The following is an 11,892-nucleotide window of genomic DNA, read 5'->3' as shown; positions in this document are numbered from 1 at the left end:
GGCAAGGGACCTCTGGAGCGTGCGACACCAGGTCTGGGGGCTCCCCGGGTGGGGACACGTGCCCAGTGCCAGCGCTGGCGTGGTGTGGGCCGGGATGGACCTGCCCGGAGGGACAAATCCTGACAGCCCGGGGTGCTCCTGCCTGGTCGCTGGGCCGGGACAAACCCGGAGGAGCAGAACCCCCTGGCCCAGGGGTGCCGTGGGCAGGGGGCACGTGGAGCTGGAGCCGACATCGGTGTCCACGCTCCCTGCCGGCGCTCCCAGGGGAGCCGCAGCACCCATCGCCTTCAGCAGAGCACCCACGGCTCGCGGCTGGGGACGCGGTGGCCAGTTTCACCCCACCGATGCCCAACTCCTGCCTGCTCCCCGCCTGTGTGGGGCAAGGCATCTCCCACGGCTCCCACCGCGCCGGCGTCAATGACGACAGCTCCGAACCGCTGCCGGGACATGAAGCACGCTGTTCCGCTGAGATTTGGCGAGATTCGGTGAGATTTACTGAGATTCAGCGAGATTTACTGAGATTCGGCGAGATTTCCTGCAATTTGGCGAGATTTCCTGAGATTCGGTGAGATTTACTGCGATCCGGCGAGATTTCCTGCGATTTGGCGAGATTTCCTGAGATTTGGCGAGATTTCCTGAGATTTAAGATTGAAGGCGAGATCTGCTGAGGGGTGGGTGGAGGGCAGACCCAGACGGGACCCAGCGTGGTCCGGCAGACCCCGTGCAGCGCTGGGCCAGATGCCGGCGTCACCGTGTCCGTCCGGCTTTCGTGGTGTCTCCTGCTCGGTGAGACCGGCCGAGGTGTCGGCACCGCAGGGACCGGGGGAACGCGCCGGACCTGTTCCGCCAACCCCTCCCGCCCTCTGCAAACCCCAAACCCCAGCCGGGGGACGCGAGCAGGCAGCTGCCGCCCATTCCCGGGCGGCTCTCGGCGCGATGCTGCGTCCTCCTCATCATCTCCAGGGGTTTGGGAGGTCGAGAGGAGCCGCGGGCGGCTCCGCAGCACCGAAATCCAGGTCACCCACATTTGGGTTGGTTCTGATTTTCCAAAGCTCCATTTTGCAGTTTAAATCTCTTTGTTCTGTTAAATATTTCAGCATTTCATTAAATATTTTGCAGCGGATTCCCTGAGATCCCGGTTTTTAAGGGCAGGTGTTGCGACCCTCGGCAGGGACGGGGACGGCCACCCCAGTGCAGTCCTAGAGGTGTGCCTGGGCGGGCAGATGTCACCAGGACCACGTGTGAGGACCAGGGATGGGCTCTGCTGTGGGCAGGGGGTCTGTGGGGACCCCCAGGGTCTGGATCCCACCATACGCATCCTGCCTACATGCCGGGGTGAAACCTGGGTGCTGTCGGAGCACCCATATTCGTGCTGGCAACGCCCTCCTGACCACAGCTGGACAAGGGCGCAAGGACCTTTCCCGATGGGAAGCACCAGGGCTGGGATCCAACTGGAGACGCAGGGTAGGAGTGGAGACCCCCACGCAGGAGACTCGGCGTGGACCGAGCCCAGTGGGAGATGGGTGCTGGGGCAGGTCCCAGGCTGCCTGCTGAGCCAGGCAGGGCCGGGCTTTGATCTCAGCAGTCCCACCAGGTCCCTCCTGACTTGGGGTGGGATGCCCCATGTCAAGGGCAGAGCAGCAGGCAGGGCTGGGCAGGGTGAGGTTGACAGGAGGGACAGCTATGGCTCTCGATCCTCAGAAGAAGCAGGGACAAGGCCAAGGGTACCATCTCCTGGCCACGGTGAGGGCTGCGATGGTGGGATGAAGGCTGTGAAAGCAGGGCATGAAATGGGGACTGTAGGCTGGGAAGGACGGGGCTTGTGGCCCCCTTGGCAGGAGGAGGTGTTTCATGAGGGATTTGGGGTTGCGCTGACCCCCGTGGGCATGGTACCAAGCTGCAAAGAGGGAGCCCAGTCCTGACTTTTGGGCTGTTGGTGGTCCTTGGCGCAGCGTGGACACGGCAGTCCTTTGCACTAGGGAGAAGAAGAGGATGAGGTGGGGCAGCATCCTGCTCACCCCTCATCTCAACCCCTGGAGGTCTGGATGCCTCCAGAGGTGGTAGACCAGCCAGAGTCCCTTGGTTGGGGGACTTCATGGCCCTCATCAGCGGATCAGCGGTTCTCTTGGGCCAGCCTGGATGACCCAGCGTGGGTGCTGCACCTTGGGGTGATGGTTGTTGAGCTCCTGTGACCACAAAGAGCCTCCTGACCCCCCAGAACGTGGCTGGGACCAGGCCATGCCCTCTGGGAGATGAGGACACTCCGCTTCACTCGGGGACCTTTGCTGGGAGACGAGCTCATCGCAGCTTGGACGTTACTGATGTCCCTTCGTCACCCACAGCTTCTCCTCATTGAACTGCCTCGGCATCTGTCGCGACCAAGTCCTGGTACTCTCGCGTCTGCTCTCCTTTCACCGCTCCTCTGGTGTCCAACTTGCGATACGCGAAGGCTTTTGTTGGAGAATTCAAATCACACGGTGGCTGTCCGCTCCCTGCTGTAACGGTCCTTCAAAAAACCACGCTCGAAATCACGTCTTGAAATAATTGTCTTCAAGACCTGCCCAGGGCTAATTTTTTTTAATTTTTACATTAAGGTTGACTTCAAACTTCAGTTTGTTCTCCTGATCACTTTCAATTCACTGGAAAACACTCCAACAGGACGCCATGCTCTTCTGTTTTTTCCCCCTGAATTTGCAGGTCCACAAAAAAAAATCCATTTCTTGCTGTTAGAGCTACGCAGGCAAGATTTCCTCATCCAAGTAAGCGTTCCTAGGCCTAGCTTCTGCAGCCCAGAATAAACCCAAGATTACCATGGCAACTTGACGCTGAAGGATTAAGCTCCAGAAGCTGGAGGGTCTTTGGACAGCCGACCCCATCTCACGCACTGCCAAGGATCTGGACCTGGGGGTATCTGAGATAGGGAGGGAACTGTTTCTCAGGGTTCCCCAGGGGCATCGCTCTTCCTTTCTGCCTTGATGGAGAAGTTCTGGTGGTTTGAGGACCTGCTCTGACATTGTGCAGCTGAAGTGAAGGTCAACCCAGGAGTCCTTTTTGGTGGAAGGATCAAAACCTTAACTCCCTTGCCTCGGAGATGCTGATGTCGGATTTCTGTGTTCAGCGCCGCTGAATTTCTCCGTGGCTGTAGTGAGTTCCAGGTAGAACTCCACTCTCCATCGAGTCCATCGCTTTCTCAAGCGCGTTTTAAGGTGTTAAGCCGTGGGAAGCAGCAGCAGAAGAAGAAAAGTGTGCCTTCTGACGGTCAAACAGCTTCTTCTGCAGGTAAATCAGTTTTTACAGTGTAAAACCCAGGATTACAGAGAGAAAGCTCACGGCAGGAGTCGTGGGACATGGATTTTCCGGGCTGCGAGGAGTTTAGAAAACAGATGAAGATAAACATAGTTCCCAACCAGAAATATTTTGGTAATGTCACATGGTAAATAGCTCATCAAGGGATTGATTATACATAACTCGGTGTTTGCTTATCATCTGCAGCTTGAAGGCATGCGGCTTGGCTCCCAAGGGACGCGTGTGAGTTCAGAGCCTGCATAACAAGGAAAACACGGTGTAGATAGCAGGTAGGAATGGGGCTCTGATGTGTGTGGACATCAAGAGAACAGCAGTGGAGGAGAAAGGGGTTCCTCAGCCTCTCCCTGTTACGCTGGGAAGGCAAAACGAACGCCATGGATAGAATAGGGAATATTTTCGTTTGTTTATTTGTTTCTAAGAAGTTTCTCCTCCAACTCAGAGCAGTGAATCCACTTCTGAAAACACAGGAGGAACAGGAAGCAGATGGGTTCTGGCAGGAGATGTCTCACCCAGCCATTGAAGAGCCGTGGTCAGACCCTGGGAGGAATGACCAACCAAAGGAACAGCAAGGTGGCCTCAGCGTTGTTCAGGGATCCCCAGAAGGGCTCCCCATGCTCTGGCTGTAGGTCACGCACCAGCTTCCAAATGAAGTTCCTTTTTAGGTTGCATCTACTGTTTCCAACAAGGGCAGAGACCACCAAATCCCGAGCAGAGCACGTTATAACTGGGCCACACCGCTGGCTTCCCGTGGTCAGATGGCCCCAGAAGCAGCCATCAGCCATGGACGTTATTAACAGGAAAAGCCTTTTGCCACAAAAATTCAAGTCAGGCCCGGGTGCTGATAAAGCCTTGTCAGCTGGAGAGTCCATGCCACAACAACGGGACAGGAAAGGGACAGCATCCCTCCCTGTTAGCCCAAGAGAAAAGCAGATAAGAGCCATGACGTCCCCCACCCAAGGAACCACGGGCACTCCAGTTGGTCTACCGTCTCCAGAGGCAGCAGGATGTCAAATCCCGATATGGAAACCTCCTGCCATGGTGGCCATCAGCTTCCTCGAGGGTTCAGCAAATGATCCAAAAGCGGGTTTGTCATCACCAGCCCAGCAGCAGCTCTGACGGCTGGTGTCCCTTCCGTCTGCATCCAGTGAGCACTCCTGGCCAGAGCGCTCAGACGCGTGTCCCCGCCCTAGTTGAGAGTGGGTGGATTCGGTTCTGTTTAACAAAAATAACACTTTCCTCCTACCCTATGGTGGCCTTGCCCAGCAGGGGAGGAGGAAGAGGAGGGCGAAGGGTCGGAGCTGTGCCTCAGCCGTGGGTTATTTGGCACAGCACACCTTGGCAGCAGGCACAGGGCTGGACCACTCCCACCAGGACACCTTCGCAAGCCCTGAGGGAGAGCAGCCCCCAGCCCAGCTGCAGCCAGAGGTGGGTTTTCACAGAGTCACGGGATGAGTGTGGTTGGAAGGAACCTCTGGAGCTCATCTGGTCCATCCCCCTGCTCCAGCAGGGCCACCTAGAGCAGGTTGCTGAGGACCATCCCTAGACAGCTTAATATCTCCAACGATGGAGATCATGCAACCTCCCTGGGCAACCTGCACCAGTGCTCCATCACCAGTAAAAAAAAAGTGTTTCCTGAGGTTCAGATGGAATATCCTGTGAGCTGGTTGGTGCCTGTGGCCTATGGTCCTGTTAGTGGGCACCATGGAGAAGAGCCTGGCTCCATCCTCTCCACGCCCTCCCTTCAGAGATTTATTTACATTGACGCCCCTGAGCCTTCTCTTGCCAAAAGAATGCCAGCTCCCTCAGCCTTCCCTCGTAGGCGAGGTGCTCCAGTCCCTCCATAATCCTTCACTGAACTCTTCCCAGTACACCCATGTCTCTCTTGTACTGGGGAGCCCAGAACACACCAGAATCATCCAGGTGTGGCCTCACCAGCCCTGAGGAAAGGGAAGGGTCACCTCCCTTTGCCTGCTCGCGATACGCTGTCGAGTGCAGCCCAGGCCACCGTTCACCTTCTTTGCAAGGGCACGCTGCTGAATTATGGTCAACCTGGTGTCCACCAGGACCCTCAGGGCAAGCTGGGTGTCCTCCAGCACATACTGGTGCTTGGGGTTCTTCTTCCCCAGAGGTAGGGCTGAAGGAGACGGGCTCCCAAAGCCCGATTTCTGCCCAGGCTGCCTCCTGGGGAGGAGGTTGGAGGACACACCGGCAGTTTCTGGGCCCCTTCCAGCCCTGTTGGTACCAGAGTTGGCCCAGAAAGGGAGAGACCAGAGCACCCAGGGCTCATCCAGGCTCCTCCTGCCTGTGGGCTCAGGACATGTTGCCAACCCCTCTTGGGGCTGAAGGAAAACTCTTCCAAACAAGGCACACCAAGGGCAGTTGCGAGAGTCATCCCCACTCAGACCCTGTCCCCAAGGCCAACATCTCTCCTGGAGAAGACAAGAGTGGTGGCCCAGGTTGGGGGAGAGCATGGTGCCAGCTCCCCAAGGGTGTGCACAGCTTGGGCAGCTCTTTCCCACCCCTCCCAGTGATTTTTGGGGTAAAAAAGGAGCAGCACTGGTAGTGCAGAAATCCTCAGTCCTTTATTGGCGACAGCTCTACCCCGGGTGGCCATACAGTTAGGAGCACTGGTTTCTTGCTGGGAACAGCAGGCATGGCTGTCCACACACCAGCGCAGGGACACCGTGGGACCCCAGAGCTCATCCATAGGAGAGGAGCTGTGGGGTCTGGGTCTACCCCAGGCTGGCCAGGTTATCGTGTGAGCTGCTGGAGGGGGTTTCAACCCCATCACTGCCTGCTCCTCTCGTACTGGCCGCTCTAGATGGTCTGGGGCTGGGGTGGCACGGCCACGCTAGTGCTGCTCTCTGCCTCCGCTGCGGCCGCAGCGCTCCCACCTTCCTCCTCCTCTTGGTCCAAGCAGCTGGGACCTCGCCGAGGTAGAGACCCGGAGGCTTGGTCCTCCTCCGGGCTGCAGCCCAGGCCTGCTGGCAGATGGACAGAGGGGAGGGTGAGGAGCTGGCTGAGTTCAACCTCCTCTTCTGCTGGTGGAACACATGTGGCACCAGTGGACCAGGTCCCATGGGGATCAGCTCTGGATCCCAGAGATGTGCGTCACACGCAGATCCCAGCCCTGCTGAGCAGGATGCGCCTGTTCTGAGGCTGCATCAGAGGTGGCCCCTTGGGACTGAGGATGGAGAGGACTTCAGGGCCCGGTAGCCAGCACAGAGCAGAAATGCCACAGTGGACACATGTCTGGGTGTTCGGTGGCACCAGGGCAGGTTGGAGCAAAGGTGAGGGAAGCTGCCCAGGAGCAGGAGTTGGGGGTGACAAAGCAGAGAGAATGGGGTTGGCAGAGTGTGTTGGGGATGATGCTTCAGGGGCCATCACCTTCCTCGTCCTGAGCCTCTGATGCTTTCCTCTCCAGGCTCTGGGACAGCAGGGTCAACCTGTTGAGGGCCAGCAGGGCTTTGCCTGTTTTCTGGAGAGAAGAGGAGCAGCACTGAGCCCCACCTTCCCCAGCCCCATCTCCACGTCCTCATCACCTCCCCCAGGTACCTGCCACTTCCGACGAGTCAGGAACTGCTTGATCCTCTCCTTCGACAGCGCCTTGGTGCTGCTGGGCTGGGGCTGCTGCAGCCAGGGGTGCAGCAGAGCCCCTGCGCTGGAGAGCCGGCGGCTAGGGGCAGACGGAGTGGTCATGGGGGAGCTTCTCCACCACCAGACCCCCAGAAGCTGACATGGCCCCATGGAGCATCCCCTCCACCAACCACTTCGGGCGCTTTCCCCTGCCCATCCCCTTGGCACCCCAAAACCCAGCCCAGCTTCAGCTCTGACCATTGCAATCCACCCCACAGCTACCCCCAGGTCCTACCGAGGCTCCTTCTGCAGCAGTTGGCTGATGAAGTCCTTGGCTTGCTGGGAGATCTCCGAGAAAGTCTCCTCCTCAAAGTCCCACCGGGCAGCTGTGATGTTGCTCAGCGTCTCCATGTCATTGTCCCCCTGGAAGGGGGACTCCCCGCTCAGCCTGGAGAGGTGACAAAAGGACATCAGCGACGGCTCAGCCCCCTCCAGCCCGACCTGCCGATCCCAGAAGGCCACTCACAGGATGTAGCAGATGACACCAACACTCCACATGTCTGTGAAGAAGCCCACGGGCTCAAAGGCGACCACTTCTGGAGCCATGAACTCAGGGGTGCCATGCAACACCTTCACGGGGGTGTCTGGAGCTGTGGAGAAGATGGAGACCATGGGGCAGGTATCCAGCTGGGATGAGCCCCTGCATCCAGGTGGATCTGCCTCCCCTCCAGGACTCATCACAGGTCTTGGTGATGTCCTAGATCACCTGGCACAGGTTGCCCAGAGAAGCTGTGGCTGCCCCGTCCCTGGCAGTGTTCAAGGCCAGGTTGGACAGGGCTCTGAGCACCCTGGGCTGGTGGAAGGGGTCCCTGCCCATGGCAGGAGGGGTGGAACAAGATGGTCTATAAGGTCCCTTCCAACCCAAACCACTCTGTAATTCTATGATCTCTGGGTGCCCAGCAGCTGTAAGGGCAGGGGTCTCAGGGGTCCCCACCTCAGAGACAGGGCCGGGGACTTGCAGGTTTCCCCAGCGCATCTCATGGTCACCAGGAAGGGCTTTGATCTGGTGCCACAGGGCTCCCTGTCCCAGAGGCCGGCAAGAGGGTGCCAAGCTCCTTGCTGACGTGCCTGGCCAGATCAGGTTCCTGTGATGATGGTGACAGTCCCTGCCCTGGTCCCCCAGAACCCCCGTTCTTGCTCACCCAGCTTCCGCGCCAAGCCAAAGTCAATGATCTTGAGCCAGTGGCTGCTGGGGCTGACGCAGACGATGTTCTCGGGTTTGAGGTCAAGGTGGACGATGGCCTGGCCGTGCATGAACTGCAGCCCCTCCAGGATCTGCCGCATGTACTGGGTGCTGCTGGGCTCCGTGTGCTCAAAGTCATCGTCCACGATGCGCTCAAAGAGCTCCCCGCCTGCCACGCTGGGGGAGGACAAGGTGCCGGGGACCCCATTGGGGTCTACCAGCCCCAAGGAGGAGAAGTCCCACCAGGGAACCCAGACTCTGCACTCTGGGAGCATCTCACCACCCGTATCTCCAGGGTCTTCAGGTTCCCCGTCCATCCTACACACCATACCAGCACCCCACAGTGCAGGGACCCCTCCCCACCTTCAGCGCTCTTCCTTGCAGGGTGCAGCACTGTCCCCACCACCCCCAGACTTGACCCTGCCCCTCCACTCACTACTCCATCACCATCACCAGCTCGGCGGGACCCTGGAAGGCGGCGAGGCACTGCACGAGGCGCGGGTGATGCAGCAGGTTCATGAGCTCCACCTCGGCCCGCGCCGCCTGCTTCTCTTTAGCCGTCCGCGTCCGGAAATATTTCCCAGCCCGGATTTTGCCGGTGGCTTTTTCCTGGAGCCGGTACACCGTCCCGAATTTTCCCCTAGGACAGAGCGAGGATGAGCAATGGAGGAGCCTTCACCACCACCCTGCATCCCACCTGGGGCTGTGCATGGGCAGCCATGGACCACCCCCGAGCAGCGGGGACACGGGACCCCCCCCCCCCCACTTACTCTCCCAGCTTCTCCAGCTGCGTGTACACGTCCGAAACCTTCTCCTGGGTGTTGATGACCACGTCGCAGTACTCAAAGGTCTCCTGGCCTCCTGGGAGGGACGGCGCGGGGTGGTCCATGCATGGATCCCTCCTATTTTGGGCACCAGCTGCCTCGCTTCCCCACCAGTGCCCATTTCTGTGCCCCCCCCAGCTCCACCCACCCTCCCCATGCGGGCAGAGGGGACCTGGGGGGGGACATGGGGACAGGGGCTGCTGCTACAGAAGCTCTGGGAGCAGCCCAGCACCCACCAAATCAGCGTTTGGGGCAAAAGGTGCTTTTAGGATCAAAACTCCAAGCGAAACAGGGCCAGTAAACAGGGGGGGATGGGGATCGGTGCTGGTTTGGCGGCGGGGTGGGGGTCACACCAGCGCTGGGGTCCCCGTGCAAAGCCTGCGCCTCCCCCGGGACAGACCGAGGGCTGAGCCGTACCTTCTGCCCAGGACATGGCGGTGCCACCAGCTCCTGCCGGGTGCCGGCGCAGTCAGGACGGGTGCTGGATGCGGCCCCGGGGCTCCCGGCAGCGCTGTGCTGGGGCAGGCGACGCCGCTGTGTCCGCTCCGGCTGCTCCGCGGAGCCCCGCACCTTCTCCCTGCCACGCGAGACCACCAGCATCCGTCCACCTGCGCTCCCCATCCTCCCCGGGAGCTGACGTCGTGATGGACCCACAGGGGCCAAACCCAGTTTCGAGGCAAAGTCCCTTCCCAGGTGGAGACCACCCCTCTCCAGCAGCGCCTTCGGCTCAGAGCCACCGGTTTGCTCCCGCCCTGGCCCGCATCGGCCAGGAAATCCCCAGGAAAAGCCACATTTCTAGGGCAAAGGACCCGTTTCCTCACGCCTGTCCCCTCCTCACTCCATCCATGTGAAGTTAGGGAGGGCAAGGTGAAGGCACCCAAGGGTGCTGGGCAGCAGCACCCAAACCCCAAGCCAAGAGCCCCAGACCTGTCGCCGTCCGGTGCTGTCCCGTCCCAGGCCACCAGCAGGTCCCCGATCCCTCCCGGTCACTGCGGCATCACCAGGGAGCTGGAGGAGGGGAGGCAGAGGCGATGCTGGGGGTCAAGGACCGCTGGGACCACACGTGTGGGGATGGCTCGGGGCTGTCTCCGGGAGCATCCCCCCCGCTCCGGTGCCGGGAACGGCCCCAGCTCCCTCCTCCCTTTCCTTCCCAGCAGAGAGTTTCCGGACTTGGGGGATAAACAACCACCAGCACCATTGCTGAGCCCTCCCCAACCCGTGCCGGGCACCGTGGCCCCAAACCCCCCGACCCCCCGCTTGGCACCGTGCAGGGCCACAGGTCTGCAGCACAGGGGGGTTCCAGCAGGAGGAACCCCAGGGGGGTTCTGCAGAGACCTGACGCACCTCATCACATGGCAGAAAGCTCAGCCTTCCCGGCACGCATCCAGACCTCAGAGACTCTCGGGAGCTAAATCTACCGGCGGTCCAGCCCCAACATGCCTCCACCTCCATCCCCACCCATGGGTGGGTTCCCGAGAGGGGCTGAGCACCCACACCTGCTCCCCCTCCCCAGCCCCACCTGCAGCCAATACCCCGCCGGAGCCAGCGCTCTCCCCAAAACCCACCCCGGGCTTCGGGCTTCCCCGGCCGAGCTCAGCCCCCCGTTCAGGGAAGCTGGGATGAAGGTGAATGGGGTATGGCAAAACTCCTCCGGGCCTCCGAGCCCGGTGGTTTGGGTGAAAAATGAAGTTTTTCAGCCTTTCTCCCCTAAAAGCAGGACCGCGCGGCTGCTCTGCGGCTGTGCCTCAGTTTCCCCTGCTTTAAAATGGGAATAACGCCGTGATTTCCTCCCAGAGCTGGCGCCAGAGCTGGGGATGGGGCAGCAGCACCGCGGGGGGAACCCGTCCTCCCCGGCGAGCCCCGTGTCACGGCATCCCCCCGAGCGGAGGGGACGTCACCCCGCCGTTACCTGCTGTCCGCAGCCAGGTCTCGTGGGCGATCTGGGGCTCCGCCAGCGCCGGCAGACGCGTCGCCGTCACCGCCGCCGCTCCCACGCTTGGCACAAAGTCCACGGCCGCTGGCAGGTTGTCAGGGAGAAACGTCCCCAGCGCCGGGGCGGTGGCAGGGCCACCACGGCCTGGCTGCTCGCCCGGCCCCGTGACCTTGCCACCGGCGGGGCAGCGCACGGGATGCGGGTGCCGCGGCCTGGGGGGTCCCCACCGGTGCCCCGTGGCGATGGATGCGGCGGATGCTCCCGGCTCGGCGATGCCGGCAGCGCGCTCGGCTCGACCCCGCTGGGATATCGACTGCCGTGGCCAGGGACGCCGGGGACGGGGGTAGGACACAGCGGTGGCCCGGCTGGTGACGATGGCGTACGGCTGGCTGCCTGCTGCCCGCACGGTGAGGGCTGACGGAGACCTGACCACGCTGATGCCCAGCGCCGCTGGCCGCGGACCGCAGCCCCGCTTGGGTCCGGGCGATGCCGGGCTCTGCGGTGCAGGGCGAGGCAGGATCGGGCCCCGGCACGCGGGGGATCCCGCAGCCGCTCGATGCTCGTCCCCGCGCCCAGCAGCAAAAACGAGCAGAAAAAGGCCGGGAGGGGAAAAAAGCTTTGGGGGAGCTGCGGAGGGGTGGCAGCACCCATCGTCCCTGCGAGGACGCGTCCGGACCCGGCGCTTGGCTGGAGGGCGAATCCCTCGGGAGCCGCTTCCCACCCCGAGGATGGAGAATTGCAGCCCCGGGACGGCCCCAGCCCGGCGTCCCTGGGCTGCCGTGGGGCACCAGGGTGACCCCGCATGGTGACATCGCCCAGGGCACCACCCCAACTCGGCTTCTTGCCACCAACAGACGTGGAGATCTTTATTCCCCGGTGTCCGATGAGGACAACGAGCGGCTCTGGGCCAAGCACAGGTCGGGGACAGCGCGGCCGTCCCCAGCTCCGTCCCTCACGCTGCGGCACCGGTCGTTATCCCGCTCCCAGCCCTTAATTCCCGCAGGAGCGGA

The 11,892-nt window shown here is 61.3% G+C and overlaps 1 protein-coding gene across 1 annotated transcript; it reads right to left on the bottom strand.

Moving 5' to 3' along the window:
* Window positions 1-5,881: 5,881 nt before the first annotated feature.
* On the bottom strand, window positions 5,882-10,937 carry LOC142364238 (myosin light chain kinase, smooth muscle-like). The gene is made up of 11 exons (XM_075443525.1): window positions 10,859-10,937; window positions 9,877-9,957; window positions 9,367-9,526; window positions 8,896-8,986; window positions 8,562-8,765; window positions 8,085-8,302; window positions 7,409-7,532; window positions 7,178-7,330; window positions 6,862-6,982; window positions 6,694-6,784; window positions 5,882-6,287 (listed from the first exon to the last, which is right to left on the bottom strand). Exons 3-11 carry the CDS (start codon window positions 9,380-9,382, stop codon window positions 6,124-6,126), a joined length of 1,182 nt encoding a protein of 393 aa, XP_075299640.1. The 5' UTR covers window positions 9,383-9,526; window positions 9,877-9,957; window positions 10,859-10,937; the 3' UTR covers window positions 5,882-6,123.
* Window positions 10,938-11,892: the final 955 nt, after the last annotated feature.

This window comes from Opisthocomus hoazin, chromosome 26, assembly GCF_030867145.1.
Source record: "Opisthocomus hoazin isolate bOpiHoa1 chromosome 26, bOpiHoa1.hap1, whole genome shotgun sequence".
Taxonomy (NCBI): Eukaryota; Metazoa; Chordata; class Aves; order Opisthocomiformes; family Opisthocomidae; genus Opisthocomus; species Opisthocomus hoazin.
Note: the sequence above shows the minus strand (reverse complement) of the source record. Positions and strands in the feature narration are given on the sequence as shown.